At 33.5% G+C, this 25211-nt stretch overlaps 1 protein-coding gene across 5 annotated transcripts in view; it reads left to right on the plus strand.

Annotated features, from left to right (window-relative positions):
- KCNT2 (potassium sodium-activated channel subfamily T member 2) overlaps positions 1 to 25211 on the plus strand; it is a 375975-nt gene that overhangs the window by 280345 nt on the left and 70419 nt on the right. For 3 of the 5 annotated variants that reach the window (XM_078078342.1, XM_036084475.2, XM_078078343.1), the window contains exons 17-21: positions 709 to 922; positions 3404 to 3509; positions 7613 to 7785; positions 16146 to 16217; positions 19574 to 19708. In XM_078078342.1, coding sequence (XP_077934468.1) covers positions 709 to 922; positions 3404 to 3509; positions 7613 to 7785; positions 16146 to 16217; positions 19574 to 19708 — 700 coding nt within the window. The remainder of the gene's footprint in view (positions 1 to 708; positions 923 to 3403; positions 3510 to 7612; positions 7786 to 16145; positions 16218 to 19573; positions 19709 to 25211) is intronic. The other 2 variants (XM_078078345.1, XM_078078344.1) reach the window with 1 other exon arrangement.

Consider the following 25211-nt stretch of genomic DNA (forward strand, 5'->3'; position numbering starts at 1 on the left):
GCAGAGTAGCCTTCCCGACCACCGACCACCTGGTGAAAATTCATTCCTTCTCCTGCTCCCAACCCCACTGTTCTTTACCACATCATTTTGTTTTATTTTCTGCATGGTATTTATCATTATCTAAAATGACTTTTTTCATTTATTTGTCTACTTGGTTATTTTAAAGATAAACCCTTATGTGTAGAAGCATTTTCTCATTCCCTGCATATCCCAAGTGCCTAGGATAGTGTTTTCCATGCAGTAGGTAATCAATAAATATTTGTTGAATAAATATAAAATATTAATGGTTTTAATATAAAAAAAGTGGTTACAAATCAGCAAGAGAATAAGAACAAAATGGGGGAAAAGGATATAATGAGAAATCCACTATATTGAAAAGGCCAAAATTTTATTTGTTAATTTTAAATAAATGTAAATTGAAACAAGGTATTTTTTTCACTTTAGATTCCTAAGTATTTCGGTGTCCCACAAATCTTATGTTTTGTGCAATAGAACTAGACTCAGCAAATACACTTTGCACAAATGCAGAATTTTTTTAATCCGTGTAGGCAAAAATGTCCACATGGGAAAGAAATAACCTGTAAGATTAAAGGGTAAACAATAATATATTTACCAGTTATAATGGTTGTATTTCATTTTGATCATTAAATGTTGATTATCATCTAGGTGGCAAATGCTTTGATGGATTTTTATGTTTCCTTGTTGCAGGTACTGTGGCTATAGACTTGCAAGACACAAGCTGTAGATCAACAAGTGGCCCCACCCTGTCTCTTCCTACGGAGGGAAGCAAAGAAATCAGAAGACCTAGCATTGCTCCCGTTTTAGAGGTTGCAGATACATCATCAATTCAAACATGTGATCTTCTAAGTGATCAATCAGAAGATGAAACTACAGCAGATGAAGAAATTTCCTCAAACTTAGAGTATGTTTAGATATTCTAGAACAGTTTAAGATTTACTAGAATTTGTGCTACTATGGGGCGCTAATGTCCTTACCTTTTGTATATTGTAGAATCAATTCCACATACTTCTACCAGAACACCCTTCCAATTAGCCAGTATTTCCATTACCTATAAAGTATTTTAAGACCTCAAATTTCTGGCTTCAACATATATTTCCAGGATCAGTTTTCTCTAAATTATATTTTATCCTTAAAGAAGAAAATATATAAATCGGTATTTTCATGATATAGGATGCATTTTCATGATTGTGTGTTTTTGTTAATTATATTGTACTTTCTACTTTTAATTTATTTCCTTCCATGTCCATATTAAAGTTCGGTCATTATTCAACGACATGTAGTGCAGGTTTCCACCATTAAGCTTCCCTTCCTCATCTTAGCGTTCAGAGGTATTTTTCATATGGTATACACCAATAATATTTTGAATGAATGAATACATGAAGTACTAGTTCTCTTTACTATGCCTCCATAATACATAGTGCCAGTGTCCATGCTATTAATCACATTTTAATCTTCAGTAAGGTTTGTTTACTTGTCTTAGTCACATATTAATATTGCTATTTCTTGAGGAAAGCACAGTGGTCAGCAGTCTTGAAAATGGAGTCTGAAAGAGTTTATTTCCCATGTAAGTTCCACCCTGTACTGGTGATGTGCAAGTGACTGATTAAACAATCTGAACCACAGTGTCTATTTCTGTAAAGGGGGTATAATTACTACCTCATAATGTTCAGATGTAGATTAATTGAGATAATGGAGAAGTGCTTAGGACACTGCTTTGTGCTGAGTAAGCATTCGATGAGTAATAATTACTAGGAGGTGTAGTAGTACTTACTAGTAATAGTGGTAATGGCAGTGGTGACACCATTTAAACACCAGTCCCAATATCTTTCATTTGATAGATGTTCAGTTAATGTTGATGTTAATGTTGAACTAAAATGAACTGAAATATAATTGAAACTTAAAAAAAAAAAAATCCTTCTTTTAATCCTTCACACTTTAAAAAAATTTTTATTACAAGGAAGTTTGATGTTCCTGCAGAACACAATCCACTCTCCAAGAAGTCAATAGTACCCAAATTTATTTGTGAAATATTTGATGGGAACAAGGAGAGGTTTGACTGCCAGTATATTTCTAGAAATGATGTTGTGTGGTGTGATTGAAATTCTTTCTTTTCATATCCTTCTGAAAAGACTGAGAGGTGGATTTTTTTTTTTTTAAGCAAACTGAAAAAGATATTGAAATAATAGTGGAGATTATCAACTTCTAAGTTTGCAAAATGTGCACCATCTTATCCTCCTAGCTAATAATGTCTGGAAAACAGTTTAAACTAGGTTTGAAATTTCTTGACTTTGAAGGTAATTTTTAGTGAGAAAAGAGTTTTCATATTAGATAGAGGAATTTTGCCTCTACCAAATTTTATTTCTTAATTTTCATTTATGCTGCTACTTTTTGATAGTTTTATTCTGAAAATTAATATAGTTGTGATGTGCATGCTGGTGGCTACTTTCATAAAGTCAGCAAATAATTATCTTTGATAATATTTTAAGCATGTTTCCAACAATATTCTGTTTTTAGTGGGTGTTTGAATAATTAACTGAACTGTTTACTCCTTTGTGGTTATGCATTCATGACTAATGAATATTAATGGAGTAAATCATAATAAGTCATTTCGCTTTAAATGTATTTTATAAAAATTAATATTGCAGTTTAAAAAAATCTTTCTAAATCTTTTAAACCAAGGAATGGCAAACTTTTCCTAAAAGGAACCAGCTAATAAATATTATAGACTTTATGGACCATATAATCTTTGCTGCACCAATCCAACTATTTTTGAAGCACCCATAGACGATACATAAAATGAATGAGCATGGCTGTGTTCTAAAAAAACTTCACTTGTGGATATTTAAATTTTAATTTCATGTAATTTTTATGTGACATGAAATATTCTTCTTCTTTTGTTTTTTTCCAATTAAAAATTTTTTCCCAAACATTTAAAATTAAAAAAAAAAAAAAGTTTTAATTCACAAAACCAGCTGATAGGCTAGATTTGGTCCATGGGTCCTAGTTTGCTTATCCCTATTCTTAACTATTTCTTTTTTTTTTTTTTTAAGATTTTATTTATTTATTTGACAGAGAGAGACACAGCAAGAGAGGGAACACAAGCAGGGGGAGTGGGAGAGGGAGAAGCAGGCTTCCTGCCGAGCAGGGAGCCTGATGCGGGGCTCGATCTGAGGACCCTGGGATCATGACCTGAGCCAAAGGCAGCCGCTTAACCAACTGAGCCACCCAGGCGCCCCTCTTAACTATTTCTTTATCAAAATGTAATTGCAATATAAAGAGTTGCACCTAATTTTATAAAAATAGAGACACATGGCTATAACTTAATTGTCCAACTATGTGTGTTTTATTCAAGGCAACTCGAATATTTCATATTGTTTTACAGATATGCTAAAGGCTACCCACCTTACTCTCCATATATAGGAAGTTCACCCACTTTTTGTCATCTCCTTCATGAAAAAGTGCCATTTTGCTGCTTAAGACTAGACAAGGTAAGCAATTGTTGTTTTGTCCAAAACCAAAATTATGGCATTTTGTAATTACGTATATTTAAATAATTTTGTATAGTCTTTTGACTAAAATATGTTTAAAGAGCATTATCTTTTCAAATGTAAATGCAATACATAAAATAGTGAATTGGACTTTCTTAACTGTACTAAAGATTGCCCAAATGCTTTACCCTTCTACTAAAGTACCCGATTAGTCAGTCGGTCATGTTTTTAAAGAGGAAAACAAAGGTGCCAGAACCTCAAACCTATGAACTCTCAACATCGAGAATCTCTCAAAATCACTTTGGCCAATTGTGCACTATTTATTTTGCAAGGCATTTTTGCCTCAAAACTTAATGTGGAATTGCTCAGCATGGTGAAATGAGCTTGTCTATGTGTTAGCCACAAAGATTCATTATTGACTAGACTGAAAGCTAGCATCAGTGTTGTGGTTTTTATCTCCTTTCCTAAAGATTTTATTGTAACTCTTGATTCTTGCTCGGATGTTCTAAAGGAGCCATTCAAAACAGAAAGATTACAAGAATGCAAACATTTTTAAATCTCTTTCCCAAGATGGCCACTGGGCATGATCTGCATAAGAGCTTGTTCTCTTGATGAATAAGAAAGCAGATAAAAAGAAGATTCTCAAATCCTCCACCTCCCAGAAATTAAATTTGCTGCTAATTCTAACCAGGAATTTATTCTTTTACTCTAAATTTTGGAGTTAACAAGAGTTAAAATCCCAGCTCTCTGCTTATAGGCTTTGCAATTTGGGCAAATAACTTCGCCATTACATTTCAGTTTCCATATTTGTAAAATGGTTGTAATTTTAATATGAGCCTCATCAGGTTCTCGTGAGAATTCTGTAAATTAGCACAAGCAAAATGCTTAACACAGTGCCAGGAAGTTAATAAATGAGTAGGCACCTAATGCGTTCTGTTAGTATTCTTGCTACTATTACTTTTTTTATAAAAATAAACATCACGAAGCCTGGCTGTTACTGTCACTCTTGAGGAAGAATAGCGGAACATTAGAAAATCTTTGCCATTGCTCCCAAATATTCCTCTGTGTCCATTAAGCTGGACAGTTCCATCTTTCAATGCCTTTTTTTTTTTTTTTTGGCCCTTTTTTTAATTTACTGTCTGCAGTATTTGTTACTGCTGACTAGCTGTGTATTTTTGGTAACGTTAATAAATCTTAAGCTTCAGGACTCCTTCACCTGGATTGGCCTCTTCTAAGAACCTGTGATTTATTTTTTAAAATTTATAATATTTGTGTTATTCTCCTTAAAGAGGATTCCCCAAGGCCCCACAAAACCTGGATTCACTTCCGGTAGCATTTTTTTTTTTTTTAATTTATCAGAGAGAGAGAGCAAGAGCAGAGGGAGGGGCAGAGGGAGAAGCAGGCTGCCCATTGAACAAGGAGCCCGATACGGGACTCAATCCCAGGACCCTGGGATCATGACCTGAGCCAAAGGCAGCTACTTAACAGAATGAGCCACCCAGGTGTTCCTGCATTTTACTTTTTAACACATAGTTCAAGAGAAAAAAACATACTGGGAGATCAAAGAGTGGAAATGATTTATCTCCAAGCAGGGAACCTGATACAACTGAAAAGCTAAACTTTCAGAAATAAGGATTGGTGAAGAAACAATAGAGGGTCTTTTAAAGCCAAAGACTCTGAGACTCTGAACTGTCTCTCTCTCTCTCTCTTTTTTTTTTTTTTTTACCGTACTAAGAAGGCAAAGTTTCAGAATGCTGTTGACTGGCTGATGACATCTGGTATTATCCTTTATTTATTTAGCATTGGTGGCTGGAGGTAGTGGTCTGTTATGTAAATGAATGCTTACCTGGCAATCAAGAGATGGGATTAAACAGTCAATCCTACTGCATCTGTGAAGTGTGTGAGTTGGGATTACTTGCCCAGTTCATTCTACAACAGTATCAACAAACTGGTTCCTGATCAAGGTTTATCAACACTAAATTCCTGTTTTCTCCTTGTTTTGTTTTGTTTTGTTTTGTTTCTTCTAATTGAGCTACTTCTGAATCTCCTAAATTAATTCTTTTTCCTCATTTTATCTCATAAATATTGAAGTTCTTAATAATCTCAACATCACTTGTCACTCTTCTCTTTCCATGACCTCTTTGTGAGTAACCTTATTCATTCCTTCATGTGGTTGTGGATCCTACTTACATTAGTAAATCTCCAATCATACTTCCAATGAAGACTTACTCTTTCCTTTTTAAAAAATCATTTCCCCTTTTCTTCATTCTTTTTTTATGTCTTAAGTGTTCTGGATTCATTTTCCTACTGATTACAACTTTTGAAATTCTCTTACTAAAGTCCTATTAGTGTTAAGTTCTGTCAATTTCAGTTTCCCTTGAAATGTCCTTATTCTTGAAAGACAGTTTTGTTGGGTGTCCAATTCCAGGATGAGTTTTCTTTTTCTTTTAGCACGTTAGAATTTTGTTTACTGCTTTATGGGTTCCATGTTCCTATTGAATGGTTGGCCATCATTCTAGTTTGTATTCTCTGTGGGTGGTCTCTCTTTTCTGTCTGGCTCTTTTTAAGATCTGATTGATTGTCTGGTTGTTTTGCACTTTTATTACCATGCATATGAAGCTGGATTTTTATTTATTTCTTTGAATTAGGATTCACTGGAGTTCCAGAACCTGAGGACTTGAGTATTTCATTAATTCTAGAAAATCCTTAGTTAATATTTACTTGAATAGGGCTTCTTTCTGATACTTTCATCTCGTTTTCAGGTATTCTGTTTAAATATATGTTAGACATTGTCATACTACCTTCCAAGTATCTTAATTTTTCCATACTACTTTATATCTCTTTTCTTCTCACATTCTGAGTAATTACATCAACTCTGTCCTGCAGTTGACCCCTTCACATGCATCAAATGTGCAATCTAACCCATTGTTTGAGTTTTTATTTTTAATTGTTATACTTTTTAGTTCTAGAATATGTATTTCTTTTAACATCTACCTGAATATTTTAAGTAGCCTCTTGTTCTTTGTTCATACTTTAAATGTTCTTTATTTCTTTAAACATAGTAAACACGTTCATTTTTTCGTTCTGAATCTAATAACAACAAAATCTGTAGTCTTTGTGAGTCTAATTCTATTGTTTATTGTTTCTGCTGACTCATGGTGCCTTGTTCCCAGCAGCATTCTGTAATTTTTTTATTAAAGAAAAAAAGTAGAGAATATTCCAGAATAGGTGATGAATCCACAGAGAATCAAATAATCTCAACCCAAATAAAAAGAAACCCACAGAGAGGCCTAGAAAGATAAAAGAGCAGAACACTAAAACAGTTCTCCATGCAGATAATTTAGTTTAAAAGAATCTTGGTTTAATAATGCTAAGTCCAGTAAGTACTAGCTCTCTAGAAAATAGCAAAATACCCTCAAGATAATAATGAGTTTTGATAATGTATTGTTACTGTTTTGTTGTTATTATTAGTATTGGTATTTTACTTTTGTGTATTTCTATTATTATCTTGCTAGCTCAGGTATACATTTAGACAACTAGTGTTTTCTTTTTTTGTTTTTTAACAACAAAGAAATCTTTCTCGGTATCCATCCCTTTAGATGTTCAGTACTTGGAATGTTCCAAGGTCATTTAATTATAATATTATTATATTTCTGGAAATGAAAGTCAGAGGTAGATTTTTTCCAGCTTTCTTGAGGTATGATTGACAAATAAAAATTGTATATATTTAAAATATATAACATGATTTTTTTTGATATACATATACATTATGGTAATTTTTAAATATAGATACCCAGATGTCATCTAGCAATATGTTTTAGTTTACAATAGAACATGTGCACACACATATTTCTGACTTTTTCTTCCCCCATATTAAGCTACACACTTGCAATTCATTTGTCTTGGCCATGCACACCTTCACTTCTTGAAGCAGGCTGGAGAACTGGGCATAGAAAAATGTAACTAACTATTTTCAAATTTGTTATAAAATAAAGGATTTACTAGGTTAGATTAATTTTACTTTTCCATATATCCTAAATTTTTTCAGCAAATTTTAGTGGAGTATAAAAATGGCATTTCTTTGTATAATTTTTCTTCTCTAGAGTTGCCAGCATAACTACTATGAGGACGCAAAAGCCTATGGATTCAAAAATAAGCTAATTATAGTTGCAGCTGAAACAGCTGGAAATGGATTGTATAATTTTATTGTTCCTCTCAGGGCATATTATAGACCAAAGAAAGAACTTAATCCCATAGTACTGCTATTGGACAACCCGTAAGTATATTTTAAAATACCCAAACAAGAAAAAGAGTTTTTAATATTATATCAAAAATTATTTATTCTAATTTGCTTAGAATATTTTAAATCAGATACATTATGGCACATGATTCATTGGGAGATATATTTTGTGCTATGGTACAAAACAATCATTGAATATGGTTGTTTCACAAATACTCCTTAAAACATCACTGGAACACTCTGAGCTTTTTATTTAAAACTATTTTGCAAGTGGTCATCACTCAATACCAATGGGAAACATGCCATTGAAATAATTACAGTTATTTTCCTTAAATTAATCAACTAGCCTGGAAAATTTCTGCCAAAACTGGACAATTTTTTTTTGGTCTTTCTAAAGAACCATTAATTATCAACCAAGCATATTAATGATCCATTCTTATGTGGTACTATGACACATCATCATAACTTAATGTGATTCTTCCACTGTTAAAATATATATTCTATAACATAATATGAATAATTAATGCTTTACCATGATCACTTATTTTGAAAATGTTGGATTGATATACTCTTGTGAAATAAGACTACTTAAGCATTTAAAAATCCTTATGCATATATAAATGTAGGTCATGAATGCAGTGGTCAAACCCATTGTATCCTAAAATTATGATATTCTTCTCTGTGACTCAAATTGGTAGCAGATGGTCCTTAGATCAATACCATATTTTAGGATCCTCCAACTCTCCTCTTAAATTTCAAAGTGATGCAAAATTTCAGGATAAACTAAATGAGGCCAAAATCTGTTGCCTTGTCTCTGCCTTTAAATTTATCAAAAGAAGTTCTTGAAAACAAAAATATCTTTCCACTATAACTTCATAACATCATTTATAGTGAATATACTAATATGAAGACACTCATTGATGCATCTTTTTTAGTATCATTATTACAATGATAATCAACTCTAAAAATTGTGAACACTCTAGAGGTTTCAGTTGAAGCATTTTCAGATATGATGACTCAGTGACTTTCCTGATACCACTTTGGTGTCCAAGGAAAGGTCAGGTAAATATAGGGCAGGTATGGGGAAGAGAAACTTGGACCCATTGTCAGAAGAAATAAAAGCTTAATGAAACAAATCTGAGGAGGATGAAAGTTGGGTTGCCGGATGGCTATGGCAATGGAGTGGTTGTGAAACACCTCCAAGGCCTTTGAATGTATCCCTAGTTCTAGAACCTTTCTGGCAGGAAGCTCTAAGGGATTGGCTAAACTGGCACACAAGAAACGCTTAGCTGACCCTGTGAATTCTAACGCATCAGGTTTTGGCTCTTTTTGCTTATGGTGTGTCTGTTCCCTTAAGATAGAATTTAAGGCAGCGGTATTTACAAGTTGATTGCCCTAGAGCATCCCCATCTTGTATGTCTTGGATCAGAGTGGATCCTCTGAGGTCCCAGAATACAGAGAGGAGGATAGGAAGAGACTTGAAAAAGTAGAGCTGTGCTTATAGCATCCCTGAGGTAAAGCAAAGGGTAAAAGCTGACCTTTCCCCTGTTTTACATTGTTTCAAGGTAAATTTCTTGTTTTAACGTGTGAATCTAGTTGGGTTCCTGGACCTAATTGCAATACAATACAAATGTGTGTATGTGTTGGTGGGTGATTTCCGACAACCCCAACAAGCATCACTTGAGACACCAATTGGGAGTCCTACAATTCAAGTTGATTCTGACACTATTACTATCTAGGTTAAGGGTTCCAAAGGTTAAGGGTTCAGTCCTACAAGATTGCCCCCTTCCCTTCAGAAGCCAATCACAAACTTTAGCTTATATCACCTCTGTTTCTGACTGACCAGATATAGGTTAGAGGTTCCAGTGGCCCCTTTCTTGGGCTTCAAATGCTACTCACAAGTCCAGGTTGTTCAGCTATATTTATGACTGACAGACTAGAAATCAGAGTTCCCTACTCAAGTTCCATTAATTTGCTAGAACAGCTCACAGAACTCAGAGAAAAATTTTACTTACCGAATTTCTGGTTTATTTAAAAGGATGTCACTCAGGAACAACCAGAAGGAGGAGATACATAAGATAAGCTATGGGGAAAGGGCATGGAGTTTTCATGCCCTCTCTAAGGGCACCACTATTGCCAAATCTCCACATGTTCACCAACCCAGAAGCTCCCCAAATTCCTTCCTTTGGGTTTTTATGGAGGGGTCATTACATAGACATAATTAGTTAAATCATTGGCCATTGGTGATCGAACTCAAACTCCAACCCCTCCCCCTCTTCAGAAATCAGGGGATGGGACTAAAAGTTCCAACCCTCTATTCATGGTTGGTTCCCCTGGCAACAAGCCCCCAAAAGGGGTGCTTTCCAAAAGTCACCTCATTAACATCAACCCAGTTGTGGTGGAAAGGAGCTTGTTATGAATAACAAGACACCCATTTCACTTTTATGGCTCTGAAGTGATACCAGGAACTGAGGACAAGAGAACAAATAATTTAACAAAAGATGTTCCCATTGTTCTTATCCTCAGGAAATTTCAAGCATTTTGGGAGCTATGACGCAAGAACCATGGATGATCTGAATGTCCAAATATAGATGTCTTATAAATCACAATATTGCACCTCCCAAAAGAATCTATCTCTCCAAATTTTAGAGTGGTGTTCACTCCATGGACTGCAGATAGGCTCTTCTCTTTCTTAATATCTAGTCTTACTAAGTAATCCCATCTCAGCATCACTAATACCCCTTTGTCCACCTTATGATCCCGTTGAGCAGGTGGCAGGGGCTAGCACTCCTTAACATGTGCACCTTATGTAGATTTTTGAATGGCTGTAACTAAATCAGTCCCTTTAGGTTTGGTTCTCAATAAACAGGTTGCCAAAATGCCCAATTACTGATGGATTGGTTGATTGATTGATTTGTAATTTAGAATTATCAAAGCAAGTAGTTGTTTTTATAGTCTTAATTCCTGAATCTGGTCAATCATAGAAAAACCCCAAAATTCTGTTTCTCTTAATTACTGGCAAATTGGTCAGTATTTCTGTGTAAATCTAGATGTAGCTTTTATCAGAGAGTATTTTGTTGGAATAACACCATACAGATCATTTAATAAAATTAATATTCTTTACTTCTACCCTCTGTTCATAATAGTAATAATTGTTGAACATTTACTATGTCAGTCATCATACTAGACACTTTACCTTTATTTTACATTTTATTCCCCTTAGAAATATATTCACATCATATAGTGATGATTTATCCTCAGAAAGATGTAGCCAGCAGCTTAAGATCTCAAAGTTTACAAGTTACAATGATAATTTTTAAATAAACCAGCTTATGTCTCTTTGTTACAGTACTCTTATTTTATAGACAAGGAAAAACAGACCAAAGAAATTAAATGACTATAGTCATATATATAATTCATAGTGCATTGTTCTTTCAACTATATGATCTTGCTTAATTTACAGATTTTTGATATATGAGAAAATACATTGTCAATTCTTTTTAGTAACAATATATTTTAACTTTGGATTATTTTGCATTACGTATTTTCTTGCTTTTCTGATGACTTACATTCTGGACTACAAATGTTTCCATGGTGTTGTTTGTTAGATGATTTTTGTAGGGTTTCACTTTTCTTCCAAAGGGTTAGGATGAAAGTACATGTTGTAAAGTTTATTAACTTCCTGATGACTTCCAGAAAGTGGTATCTACCATTTTTATTTGTTGTCCTCTGCTATTTTGGTCAAGAACGAGGAAACAAAAACTAAACACTAATAAATAATGTTCCGGGAAGTTGTATGCAATCATTTTTTTCTTAAAAATGAGATTCATCCTGCTGTGCCATGACTAGTATTTTGCAATGTATCCTACAATGTTACAAAGGAATGTGTTGCTTTCTTCTTCAAATTTTTCCATGTTGTAAGAATTTATACACTAAAGATTGTTCACACTTTTACAATTATTAGTTTAGTGGGTTTTGATTTTGTTTTAAATTTACATGAGAATTGCTGAAAATAATATTCAATACATGACTATTTAGGAAGTTTAGTTGAAAGACCAATTAATTTAATATAACAAATAAATAATAACAGATGTCATAAGTAGGAATTTAAAAATGCAAATTAAATTGATAATATTCACAAACATGTCGAAGTAAGTGTTCCTAATGTTTCCAAATAGAAAGCCTTCTAGATCTCATCTGGTAACTAAGCGGAACCCAGTCACGATGGAAAACATTTTGCACTTGATCCTGGCTCATGAGGGGTGGTCTCAGTTCTGATTGGATGGCCATCTGTTTAGTTTGGTCTGTTGTTGTGCCATACTGATTTCAAATATTTTGATTACCACCATAACCTTAAAGGTCATCTAGTCATCTGATAATATCATTTCATATAAGAGATGGAAACAAAAGTCAAAAGCTTTGGAATATATTACCCAAAGCTACACAAAGTTGAAATGCAAGATCCAGGCCTATGTCCCTATATTTTACATCTTATTTACACAATCCTTTTATTACATCAATCTTCTTTTTATATATAGTGTCAAGCAAACTTCAGCTTATTTCAAAAACAATGATAAATTGTCTGACATATCAGAGTCCTTTATTAAAGACATTCAAATTTTGAACTCATACAGATCTGAGATAAGGTCTAAGCTTATTTACCTTCTTGGTAAAAAGCCTTTTTTGCATGTTATCAGATTTCTTTAAGCTTCAGTTTTCTCATGTGTAAAATGAGTAGAACATTTATCTTAACAAGTAATGTTGAGACTCTATAAGACAGTGTATATGAAGCACTAGTGCAATATCTCACTTGGAAAAGGCAGTCAGGAAATGTCAGTTTCCCCCCTTCCTCCAATCAAGAAAATGACATTGTCATTATTCAAACTGATGAGTGGATTTGGGTGAAAACCCAGTTAACAAACAAAGGAGATTTATTTTAAGCAGTTGAAATGAAACTCCTTATATATTTTTAAGAAATAAACTACTTAAGTATAGAATTACTAAACGCTAACAAAATAAACTGTCTCACTACATTCATTTCTTGAATTTAAAAATCAGCAATTAAGTCCATTATAGTTATTGGTTAAGTGGGAAATAATGATCTTCAACTTTGCAAATCCATGCAAATCCACAAACCTTTTCACTTCCTAACAAACACTAGCTAATTAACATTTGAATATATTGGCAATTTTATAATGAAAACTTTTGTAAGAATATGATGTTTTAGACTCATAAGCTGTCATCTTTCTTAACACAGTTACAGTTAGGATGGTGATTAATGATGTGCTCAATTTTTTCTGTTTACTAACATAAATTTTTGTGCTTGTTGAATTTTTATTTCTTTTATTACTAGTTAGATTCAGCATGTTTCATTTTGGTCTATGCATATTTATTTCGTGCTAGATCTATTTTCCTGTTAGGTTTATCTTTTATTGGTTTGAAATTTTTTTTACATATTAAGCAAATAGGATCTGTAAATTTTGTATAAGTAGCACATTTTTAAATGTTTGTTTCTTATATGTTAAAATTTTTGTGATGAGCTTTACAGTTAAATATGCAATTATTTTTACTAGTTTTCCATAATGTAATATCTAACATAGATAGGTCTTCTCTATTTAGCAATCAGATTAAAAAGTGCATACATTTTATCCTATTGCATCAATGGTTTTATTTTTCTACATTCCATTCTTCAACTGTACTTTGGGGGTGTAACACAAGAAAGGGACATTTCGTATTTTTATTAATGTTTTATGTTTTTGCTTAGTGGTTTTCAATGTAAAGGTTATGCTTGCCAATTAACTTTCAATAATTAGAAAGATTAGTCTATTAAGAGCCTATGATATCATTTATGTTACTCATTAGTTATTAAGCAGTTTAGTGACATGAACACTATTGCCAATTTATTTAAATGAGCTAACATAACACATGTAAATGTACAATTGCTGTATTCTTGATAGTTCAAGTTTCATTATAAACTACCTTTATCGATAGAAGTAGTAGATAAATCTATTTGCTATGTAAGTTACATTTTGCAAAAAGTAGGGCACATTAGACTCCCTACATTAGATGTGCTTCATCAAGATTATGTATTTGCTAGGTTTCAAGGGTTTGATTTACCTTGTAACAGAGCCGAATCTATGTAAGGATGAACCATGCTATGCAATGAAAATCCTGAAGTAATTTCTGAGGATGTGTAAGATTGCTTGCACATTGTAAATACACATTTGTGGCAGAATTACATGTGGGTAAAATTCATGGGTTTCCTAAAACAAGGCAATAATATTGATGTCTTAGTAAATTTAGTGATTCATACTGGACAAAGCAACAAAATACAAAGGCCATATTTTCAGTTTTAACTCTAACAGAAGGGTTGGCATAAAGTAAGGACTTAATTTTGTTCTCAGTGACTCCAGTACTATTTATTACACAGATTTTCAGTATCTTTATTAAGTTGAATTATTCAATAACGTCATTTACTTTTGCTTTACTAAGCTTTAGAATGCAGAAGATAGCATAAAGAAATTGAAATTATCTGAATTTAAAAGAATGAGTCAGATTAAAAGTGTAGTTATTCCAGCCAGGAAATATATATCTGCAATTAATACCGAAGGATTATGGATCTATCTCAGCCACATAAGTTATTGAACTACTCACTTAATCTGACTAAAACTATGGGAGTAAAGCGAGATGAAACAAAATAACAACCAAAAAAAAAGACACAGGCAAAATGATTATTCAGATCACCACAAAATCTCTACTGCCCCAGCCTTGTGGCACTTGGCATCCTCGTATACGTGCTTCTATAATCATGAGGTAGGGCAAGAGAGACATGGAGGGTCTTGAATCAGCAGTGAGAATGACACTTCTATTTTTAAGAAGCAGAACAGTGCTCAGACAGAGAACTAGAAGACATTATAAAAAGGTTGCTACTGGGACTGCTACTATTTGTTGAAAAGAATATACATCATGAGCTTTAAAGATATTTATATTCTGTGATTCACTAATATCCCTCTATGAATGTTTTGCAGTAAATGATTAAAAAACTAACGCTAGAAAAAGGTCATTCAAAGATGTTCATAGCTGTATTATCTATAATAGCAAGATATTGGAAATAACTTGTAACTTCAGTAGCATAAAAGTGAAAATAACTTACAAACTGAATAATTGAGGAATTTTAAAATGAATTGTGGTACATTTATAATATGTAATAATATGGGGCCTTTTAAAATGAGTACGAAGAAATTTAATGACGGGAGGAATTGATCAACATTACAATAGTGGTATTTTTTGGAAGATCATCTTTTTTCATTTCACTGTATTGTACATTCTTTTTCTTTAGAGTGTAAAGGGCTAAGAGGATGATCAACAGGAAGAAAATAAGTCAGGGAGGAAAAGACTTCATCTAGCTGGGATATTATAGGTGCTACACTTCCCTTTTCCTAGAATTTCCCTCCCCTTCTCTTTTACTGGCAAACATCCAGATTAAACATAACCTCTGTGAAATGACCCCTAATTCTGCCTTCTGAGTGCAACCTATTGTTTATTCTTTCTGATTAAAACACATATTGTAATTGTGTGCTCTTATATGTGTGTTCCAAAAACTGTATTTCTTATAGTACAAGGTAACACGATATTCTCATATGCCTTAGTATACTGAATTGTCTATTAAATAAAAAGTTTTGGATACATATATGCTGAGTGAATAAATGCATGAAAGAATTAATAACTTTGTAAAATGAATACAATAGATTAAGTGATTTTTTAAGGAAGCATCCAGGTTTATGATGCTTTCCTCAAATATGCATATAAGTAAAGATTTCAATAAATATTTGCTCAACAATATATATGGAGTAAGTCAATTATTTAAAAAGTGAATTACTTTCATTTTAATTTTCTTTAATACATGTGTTGCATGGGTGCATATACCCTATTTATTGATTGATATACTGATATAGTAAGGGTTGTATTTAATTGTGTATATTCCTTAGAGAAAGGTGCTCTTAATAAGCATGCTAATTTAGTTCTCTATGCTTTGGGCCATCTAAGAAAAATCATTAATTTCTCATCTTATTCTGCATGAATAATTTTTAAACTCATTGATAAAACTCTTTAGTTATCATTAAGAATATCATTTCAGTATTTTTGTAGAATAATGCCATAATGTTTCTGATTTAGAAAGCAGAAATACAAGTTTTTACAATTCTGAGTGCATTGTGTATTCATAACAAGTACAAATGATATTTCCTAATTAATGTTAAGAAAAGAGGCACTTTGTCAATCTTGTCAAACAGTGTTTAGTTTTGGAAATGCAAACTAAGTCAGCTTACTTCCTTTCCCTAGCAGCGCTGCCACTGTTGTGACATTGTGTTTCATTTTGTAACCCATCTGCTACTTAGGCCAGATATGCATTTTCTGGATGCAATCTGTTGGTTTCCAATGGTTTACTACATGGTGGGCTCTATTGACAAGTAGGTGACAAAATCTTTGGCACAGTAACTGGTGTGGTGTCCTGTGGTTTGTCATGTGCTGTGCCCCCGTGTTGCATGATGAGTGTAATTTGCCATTTCCGTATTGCAAATATGGTGTATTTTGCATGCACAGCTTATGTTCTCGTGTTATACATCCTGTATTCAAACTTCCTAAGCAGTAATCTGTTGTTGAATTAAAACAAATCTTGCTGCATGTGAATTTTATCACTTTTGTTTAGTTTCTAAAGCTATTTCAGTTTTCTGTTGTCTCTAGCAATAACGTTATTCCTATGGGCCTAGGGGTAGAGAAAATCTAACTGTTCAATGTTGCGATGCATTGATATCATTGTGGTAACTTCTGGAAATCTTCAAATAATTTAGAGATGCTCCTTTTAAGTCAGATTTATAAACTAGAGCATTTCCTTAAGAGCTTCCTTTATTCTGGTAACATATATCAGTCTATAATTTCTAAGAATTTGTTAATTAAAAAGTCAAATGTGTGCAATGTGTTAGTATTAAAATACAAATTCTTTTATATGGATTAACTTGATTTATAAGAAATATAAAACTAAAGATCATAAAACTAATATGCCTATAAAATGTGCTAGCTTTCCATTAAAAAAAGTCAGCCAGAGCCTTCAAAACAAAATGCTAAAGTTACTAATCAAGAAATTTCATGCTTATGTTTTGTCCTGTAGATTGAAAAAACAAAGTTTTAAAACTTTGGAAGTGTTTATTGGCTGTGGATACATTAAAGAGCAAACTGACTAACATTTATTTAACCTCTACTCTACATTAATATAGTTTGCATTATCAGTTTTCTTAATGCTAATCAACTAAGATGTAGTTAGCTGTACTAAAATAACTATTTAAATTCATAAACATGAAATCAACCTGTATTCTTCACTAGTAATGTTACTTCGAAATGATAGTATTCTATTGAAATTCATTAGAAAAACAGAATATTTAAAAAATAAATAAACCTCCCATCTGTCTTTGCTGATGTAAACTATGAAATGAATTCTTTCTCCGTAAGAGTGTTTATGGTGAGGAAAAAAACCAAGAGGATCAAATTCCTATGATTAGAGATGTCACAGGATTGGGAACAAGTTGATCATTATTGAAGCTGGGTTGGGTAATTAGAATATGGAGGTTCACTGTGTTCTTCTCTTTCGTTAGTGTTTGAAATTTTCATTAAAAAAACAAAAACACCTTTGAATGAATTAAAACACTCACAAACAGTCCCATATATTCATACATTCACATTATAGTTCTTGAAAAGGACGGCTTGGAAAACAGTAAAAAGGAAGTTGTTGCCATTTAGATTATCTTTTTTCATGAATATTGTCGTTTTTCTTAGGCGGCCATCTGGTGGCCAAACTGTGTAAAACAACCGTGCTGAATTAAAAAAATAGGCAGTGGTTTTCGGAAATAGGATAGTGTGGAGAAATCATGACAGATTAAAAAAAGGAAAAAAAGAATAAAATGTAGTATTAAATGGATATAAAAATAAATAATTTAAGGTTAAAACTTGAAGAACAAAATGTTTCTACGTGGTTCTGAAATGCCATTCCAATTTTATTTTCTATAGATTTAAACTCATATTTAATCATAATTACTAAAATCACTTGCCAAGGTTATATGTAAACTACAACAGCCAATATTTAGAGTATGGAATTAACTGATACATATAGATGTAGCTATTAGCTATTTAGCACAGGTACACAGAGTGAAATTTTTTGTCAAGTTTCAACTTCATTGATTTATTATTGATGAAATATTCATTTTTCCCATCATAACTTGTATCTATATATCCTTTAACAATCATACTTACCTTCTATCACCTTATCTTTCCCTTTTCTTATATAGATAATTATAATGGAGAGATCATTTTTATTGAGGGGGAAGATCATAAGAGCTGAAATAGTGATTTAAAATTATAGTAAGGTGGATCGAAGGCATATGACTTGGGCATCATTTTTATGGCCCATAAGGGACCATATCACATTAATTTTCCACCTACTTCTTTTTAAAAAAAATGCATTTTGATATATGAACAATTATGAATTTCCAAGTTAAAAGAAACATCCTAATAAAGTATTTCTAGGGATTAAACTTGATCATCATATTAATTGGAAATTATGGCCTTGGCCCCTCTCATCATAGGAAATTTATTTGGAATAACATTCTGTTTCCACAGTTTTAGCCATAAAATCTCTGCCACAGAACATTATTCCTGAGTCAAGCAAAATATATTTTTTTTTTCTGGACTACTCCTGGGGATCTTGAACTCAGAGCTTTGGTAATACTCTCTCACTTGATGTGGCTAGTTCAGCCAATCATATGTTTGGAAAAAGATCCTCAGGGAACTGACCTGCAATTTAAGAATCTAAAAGAACTACTTTTCTTTAAGTTCTCCACTTCCTATTTTAAATCAGAACATGTGGGCATCAATTAGCCCAATTCTCTGTCTTCAGTCAACTCTGTACTTAGGACATTCTTATACTCCTTCAAGTTTAGTCTCCTTTATCTGATTCAGTTATATTTTTCTAGTTTTATGAAGCAGAGTCAGGGAGATAGTGGTTTCTTTGTTTCAGCTTTAACGGCAACATTTTCTCTTAATTCGATGGGAGAACGATAGTGTTTATCAGTGATAAGGGAGAAGACTATTATAATTCATAGGAACTTCTATCCTGGTTTAGCAGTTATTTCACGCAATCAAAGAAATGAGGTTATTAAATCACTGGCTCAAAAAACTTTAGGCTGACTGAATGGTAAGTTTGAATACAGCTGATATTTATATATTTTTCATGCTCGTGGCTGTGTAGAACCAATCTTTAACACATACCTTTACACAAAGAAATAATACACATTTAAAAATAAACCACAGTTTAATACTTCTTTGTTGGGCTAGACCATCTAAATTAATAAAAGTACTCATTTCTACTTTTACCAAAAGTATCATAAGGATTAAAAATATATATAAATGTCATGTCTTTGAAATAGTGTGCTAACCATAAAAACACAGTTCTAACATGCTTTAACTCTATTTGATTGCAAAATGGGTGTTTTTCATGGTTTAGTTATATAATTAATAAATATTAAATAAAAATTCTTAACGCATAATGCTTTGAAATGGTTGAGATCTAATGAAACATAAACAGCTCAAAAAACAAATTATTTCATATCAGTGGAGAATACTATATTTTAATTCCCATCAACATCTATCTACCAGGGCAAACTGTGTGAAAGCCATCTCTAAGGGCAGCCTATACAAGTGCAGTGGGTAAGCAAGCACTGATCCTAGTATGGTGATTTATTGAAAGTCCATTCTTCTCTGTTGGTTTTTATCAAAGCCTAGATGATTTACTCAGGTGTGGAGTGACTTTTGCTGCCAACATGGTGGTTGTGGACAAGGAGAGTACCATGAGTGCGGAGGAAGACTACATGGCAGACGCCAAAACGATTGTAAATGTGCAGACCCTTTTCAGGTAAATGTCTCAGTAACTCAGCCCTGTGGCTTACTTACTACTAAATACTGGTGAAATATTTGACTCTGACTCTGTATATAAGGAATGAACATGAGACACTTACGCTGAAGTTATATTCATTCATTTGATCCTAAAGCAAGTGCTTATTTAGCCTCCAATACTGGCACCGTACGGTTAATTTTTAACTCAGGGTCATTCTTTTAAAAATAAATAGAATAACAAATCTGTTTTCTGATATAGTTTAACAATAACAAATTCTAAATCCTGTGCAGTTGCAGTCAAGATTTATGAGAGACCATGCATGATCTAATTTTGGTTTTATGCCTGGCAGTGGCCAAAAGTATGCATTTACAATCTGGATTACTAAGAATGAAATATTGTAAGACTGTGAACAGATAATTTACCCATGTTCAGAGCCAAGTCATGACCTTATCCTCACTATTTTCCTGTCTTTCATTTATTAAACTTACTGAGATAGGAATTTCCATTATGCTTATCTTTGGGTAAGAATGAAAACCAGAGAAAAGTCCATGTTATAAGCAAAGTCAAAATTACCTATAAATGAAGACATCTCTGTCACTTGAAATGGTTCTTTCTGAAATCATTTTAAAATGCAAATATCTAAAAGATCATTATTTTAGTTTTCTGAGTTTTGTGGGAGTCTAAAGAAAATATCTGAGCTACCAAATTATGGAAGTAAATAAAACAATCTGAACTCCTTCATCATCTTCCCTTGCTTCACCTTTATACTTTCATATTGTAGCAAAGCATATATTGAGGGTAATTATCAGTTTGTTGTTTGAGTTCAGAATTCAGAAGAGAAAGCTTAGATGTGAGTACCACTTAAGTTGATTATTTATTATATGATTTTAGGCAAATTACTTTCCTTCTCTAAACCTCAATGTCTTAATCACAAGGTTGTTTGGGATTTAAAAATATATAATGCTGTAGCACATGGCTGGTCATTTTCAGTTACTCAATGAATGTTAGTGACTAATTATTAGCACTATCATGATCACTTTCATGCGACAGAATAGAAAAACCACAGACTTTGGAACAGTATAGCAACAAACTTCATCTGGAACCTCTATCCCCGAGGTTCCAGCAGACACTATGTGACTTTAAGTATGTTTCTTAACCTCATAGAAATTCAGTTTCCCTCATCTATAAAATGCATGTGGAAAATAATTAACCCTTCTTGCGGTATTAATGTAAGGACCAGAAATTAAGTAGGTGAATAATCTGTCACAGCATCTGGAAAATTTACTCTGAACTTGCGTAAGAACCTCTTATTCCAGAAGAAGAAAAATGTACCCTCTAAAGTTACTGTAATGTGGCAATTCATTTAGAATATAGCTAACTAGTTATTGAACTAAATGAAATAGTACATTTAAAGGTCACATAGCACATGTTTAAAATATGACAGACATGTAAGTAATTTTTTTTCTCTAGAGAATGAAAAAAGAAATTATAAGTGGAAAATTAATTCAGAGGGATGAGATTTATAGCCAGTGAACAAAGTGAAATCATACTTTTTGGTTCCATGCATGACAAAAGCTAGTTACATTTTTAACAAGTGAGGATCCTTGGTCTGTTTGATTAAACATACCATTTTAATTTTCAACTTATCAGGAGTTTATTTCTATTATGGTTTATTTTTTATTATGGTATAAAGTTTAAATTGATTTGATTTGGCTTTTATTATATAGTCTATGAATGAGTTATTTTGATTTCAAGATAATAATAAATAAATAATAATAAATCCCCATCTTTCTGAAAGGTGCAAAGGCTCTAATCTTTTAAAACTAACTGACCAACTAAGAGCAGATACATGTGTGGTGGCATTATCATCATTTCACTAAGTACATAACAATATTTTTCAGGAAAAAAAAATTCTATGAAACTTTTAAATAGAGTAGTCCTTAAGCTGCTGGTCAATGCATGCTAAACTAGGCTAGTCTTACATAATAAAGTAAAAAAGTAAGACACTGATAGATCCCCATGATGTACGAAATGTTATTTATATGGACAAATGACCAAAATCATGCAGATTTGGTCATTTCATTTTATAGGTGCAGTCAGTTACCACTTTTGAGGTCACATTCCCACATTCCTTGAAGATTTTGGTTCTTGATTCACTGTGACTCTTGACAACCCTGTATCTACCATCATTCTTGATGATTTCAACAATTCTATGTAGACGATACTTTCAATATCTTACCTTATAGCCACCTGTTCTGGTCACAGCCTTTCCCTTGAAGTACCAATAATCCCCACCATCGTCTCAATTTCATTCAGGTCTATGAATACTACTGTTTATTTTCTACTTCATTTCTTCTAATACCCCCAATTCTTAACAGTCCTGTGTCTCCACTGGAACCTACTATCCACTGGTTCAAATACATTTTCACTGTCCTTAGTCACCTGAGAGCTTTTCTTCCCTCCTTATCAGATTAAGTTCCAAGATCAATCATTATAATCACGCCTTAGCTGAAACCCTAAACAGATAATTACTGATTATCTGCTGTGGACTAATACCAATCTCAACTCTCTTTCCCATTCTCCCTTCCTCCACTCCCAGTTTTCTTTCAGGTTCTCTGCCCACTACCTTGCATGAAATTCCTTACAGACAGATGACTAATTCCAGAGGTAGAATCCAGTTATCCTCATAAGTGAACAATAGGCAACCAGAAATCTAGTCACAGTGGTTGGATACCAGGCTATTTAGGATTAAAGGGTAAGGCTCCATAGGATAAAGAACAAGGAACAAGAAAGAGAAAAACAGAAAATGAGTAAGGCACAAGGAACGAAGAAATAAGTGTAGAGTCCAGAGTTGGCTTGGCATTTGGGGATTGGCTGACTGGGTATACCTTGTTTCTGGTCAAGTGGAGCATTTACGGGTATCAAATGACAAAACTAAAACGATTTAGTAACGAGCTTGATAGCCTTTATTCAAGGGAAAACAACCCGTGGATTGGAGAAGTACAGTGCTTCACAAGGTGGAACACTTTTCTGGAGAGATTTTGGGCAAGAGCAAGATTTATAGAACGTTAGAAGAGGCGCCATGTAAACAGCATGACGGGCTAGGAGGTCAGGCATTTCCTGCTCAGACTAGCAGGTCCTGTTTTCTAGCATAAGCTGAGCTAGCTAAAGCTGATTCGAGGATTGAGATTAGTGTATATTAGGTTTCCTTAATAGGTATTTACTGTAAATACATGTGACTTAAGTTTAGATTTGTGATGTGGGCTGGGGCACTGAGGCAGCCTCCGTTCTGTGGGTCCTGATATGCAAATTCATTTTATCACAGAGACACAAAAGTTATCTAAGTTTTAGTTTGCTGACATGGCAACCCAGCAGGAGAAGCTCTGTCTTGGGCCTAGAAATTTATTTCAATAATTGTATCTCTAAAATATCTGAGCTAGTCCTTATATCTTCATGAACAGCATTAATTTCCTCAAAGGAGAACCAAATTCTAATCTGCTTGGCATCTGTACGCATTCAGCAACTTAAGATGACCTTATGCTGTTGCTCCGTATGGGACGATGCTACATTTTATTTTAGCGTTTGTAAAGGACTGTGTAGCTCTTTGGGCCCATGCCATTTTAACTTGAGTATTTTGACATTCCATTTTGCTGTGGGGGCATTTTCACTTTTACATTTTCAGCTTTTGAAACGACCTAAGGAATATGTTAGAAAAATCTTCAATCTGTGCTTGTATTAGAGCCCAGGAGACAAGAATGAGATGGAATTCAAGTATGAAATGAAAGTAACGGTGCTCTAATTCACGAGTTATTGATGTAACTAGTATCACCTGTTTTGCCAGTCTGGAATAAAGTTAAATTTGTTGTTATTCAGAGGCTCAAACTGATCACTTGAACCCCTGCTTTACAAGGACATACAGCTTCACTTGGCAGGCCTTTATTCTTTCCAGATTGTCCAAGAACCTTTCAGAGTTACTCAGTCCCAAAAGACCAAAGGCAAAAATAGGAGAATCTCATTAATCCACTAGCAATATATTTGGGGGTGGGGGTGGGGTTTGGGAAGAGTTAGAGGAGAGTTGGGAGCATGGGGAGAATTCCTTTTCATCTGGAATTGCGTTTATAACTTAAACGTAGTTTTATAATTGAAAACTGGACTACACAGTTCAGTGTGTCTTTATCCAGTGTGGCAATTATGGATTTGCTGGCTTGGCCCCTGCATGTTTCTTCCAGAGAATCCACTCAGGAAGTATTTCATTTTCCAGATCCAGAGTATAGAGCTTGGCATACAAAGTTTCAACACTCAAATATTTGATGAGCACTCCTGAAGTTTGTGCAATTTTCCAAATTGAAAGAAAAGCAGGTCCTCACTTTAAAATTTAAGTTTCTCTTGCTAAAGTTTTACCTAAGAAGTACTTGGTATATTTGAAAATATTGCCTGTTTTTACAATTTTTTGAACAAGTGTTAATATCTAAACTAAATTTAAACAACCATGCCAAAATATGCCTTGAACTAAAAACAACTGCTTCAAAATGGCTATGTCAGACTATCAAAGTGCTCTACTTTGGGAATGTTTGGCATGTCAACGGCATCTCTCATTATTCTCATTTAACGGGGGAAAAAAGCAACATTGAAGACAACTTACTGGCTCATTCTATCCTATATAGGAAAAAAATGGCTGATTCCAACCAACGGCCTAAGTCTGTGCTTCAGGAAAAGGAAAGATGAGAAAACTTTCTCTAGAAGTTGAGAAGCAGATATTTTTCTAGAGAGCACACAGGATAGTTAAACATTAGTTTAATACAGAATGGGTACAAATGGAAATACTTGTTAATGTTGAAAGACAAACTAAGGCATATTAAAAATTTTAAGAGTTTATCTGAGTAAAAATCAGTTCAAATTTGGCAGTGCCAGACAGGAAGTGGTTAGAAACACTCCAAGGACAGGAGTGAGGGACTCACAGAGAAGACGCAGAAGCAAAGCAAGGAAATTATTTGGCAACAGCTTAAGCGGTTGTATTATTTGCGAAAGCCTAGTTGACTGTGATTGGTTGTCTTTGGTTTTGATTTCTTAGCCTTGAGGCATTTACAGGCTGAGATGTTGGCTTGCTTAAGTAGCCTGCTAAAGTATTAGGACCTCCTCAGTCTAATGGTCTCTTTATTTAATTTATTTAGCATTGATTTATCTGCATTATAAAAGTCTAGGAGTGACTTAGTTCAGAAGTCCCTTGGGCTGATTTTGTTTTAATATGAAGATATTTTTGTTTTTGCTTTTTCCCCCTAAAATTTAGCTGATCAAACTGCTAAGATAACTAGTGCTCTATCAGTGGAAACATTCAGTCAAGTCATGGATCTGTGATCTGTTTGGAACGGAGAAATTCCCGCATTAACCCCGTATAGGTCAGGAGGACCTCTACAAACACCTGCAGTTGTGATTTATTCACGTGGTATGATTGGGCATCTAGTAAGTTTGGGACTATGCAGGACGCTGTCTCTATGGCTGCCGTGGTGCTGAAGGCAGACAT

This window comes from Halichoerus grypus, chromosome 7, assembly GCF_964656455.1.
Source record: "Halichoerus grypus chromosome 7, mHalGry1.hap1.1, whole genome shotgun sequence".
Taxonomy (NCBI): Eukaryota; Metazoa; Chordata; class Mammalia; order Carnivora; family Phocidae; genus Halichoerus; species Halichoerus grypus.